General features: G+C 39.3%; 1 protein-coding gene across 1 annotated transcript in view; it reads right to left on the bottom strand.

Annotated features, from left to right (window-relative positions):
- The window catches only part of LOC119588548 (maltase-glucoamylase, intestinal-like), a gene marked incomplete at both ends in the record, with an annotated part of 20825 nt that overhangs the window by 1983 nt on the left and 18069 nt on the right, over positions 1-773 (bottom strand). Inside the window, 1 exon segment of the mRNA XM_037937189.1 lies at positions 37-189. Coding sequence (XP_037793117.1) covers positions 37-189 — 153 coding nt within the window.

Genomic DNA, 773 nt, shown 5'->3' on the forward strand with positions numbered 1-773 from the left:
CAACATTACCCCCCCCTCCCCCCATCGCCAACAAACCTCAGCATTGATGGCAGGATCGAGAATGATAATGAACCGAAGTCCGTCGCTCTTGACCTGGCGGATGTACTCGGGAAGTCCGGCGAAGTTCTCTTTGTCGTACGTGAAGTCAAGACGTCGATCCATGTGGTCGATGTCAGCATATTGGACGTCCTGGGGTAAGGGCAGTTGAGGTAGGGGAAAAAAAAAACATTTATTTTCATAATGAATTATTGTCAGAATTAAATAAAAAAAATATTTTTGTCATTTTCCTCTCTGCAGAACACGACCTTGATTTAGTGGAGTCCCGCGGGTTGTGTAGTGGAGAGCGCACAAAAGTCATTATTTTCATTGTCATTTCTTTGTTTGTTGGCGTTCTTTAACTTTTTATCTTGTTTTGAAGTCAAACAAACACCCCCAAGGATTTTTTAATGCCGTTTTTTTGTTTTCATTGCGATATATATTCATCTACCTTATTTTTTGTTTACTCTTCGCAATACGACCTTAATTATGAATTAATCAGGAACCTAATTTTACTTTCGGCACGCTTTAATTAACGTAAAATGAACATCTACCTCTCATGCACAGACGAAAATTAATGAACACGGACACTCAACAATGAAAATATCAAGAGGCTACCACTTTCTTCCCATTGGTTTACGTAAACAAAGTGTAAACGGATGACGGACGATTTTTTGGCACGACGTTTAAGATGATTTGGCGCTATTTCGTTGAATATAAGTTGAAATACTCCTAGG

The sequence above is a fragment of the Penaeus monodon genome, chromosome 24, assembly GCF_015228065.2.
Source record: "Penaeus monodon isolate SGIC_2016 chromosome 24, NSTDA_Pmon_1, whole genome shotgun sequence".
Classification (NCBI taxonomy): domain Eukaryota; kingdom Metazoa; phylum Arthropoda; class Malacostraca; order Decapoda; family Penaeidae; genus Penaeus; species Penaeus monodon.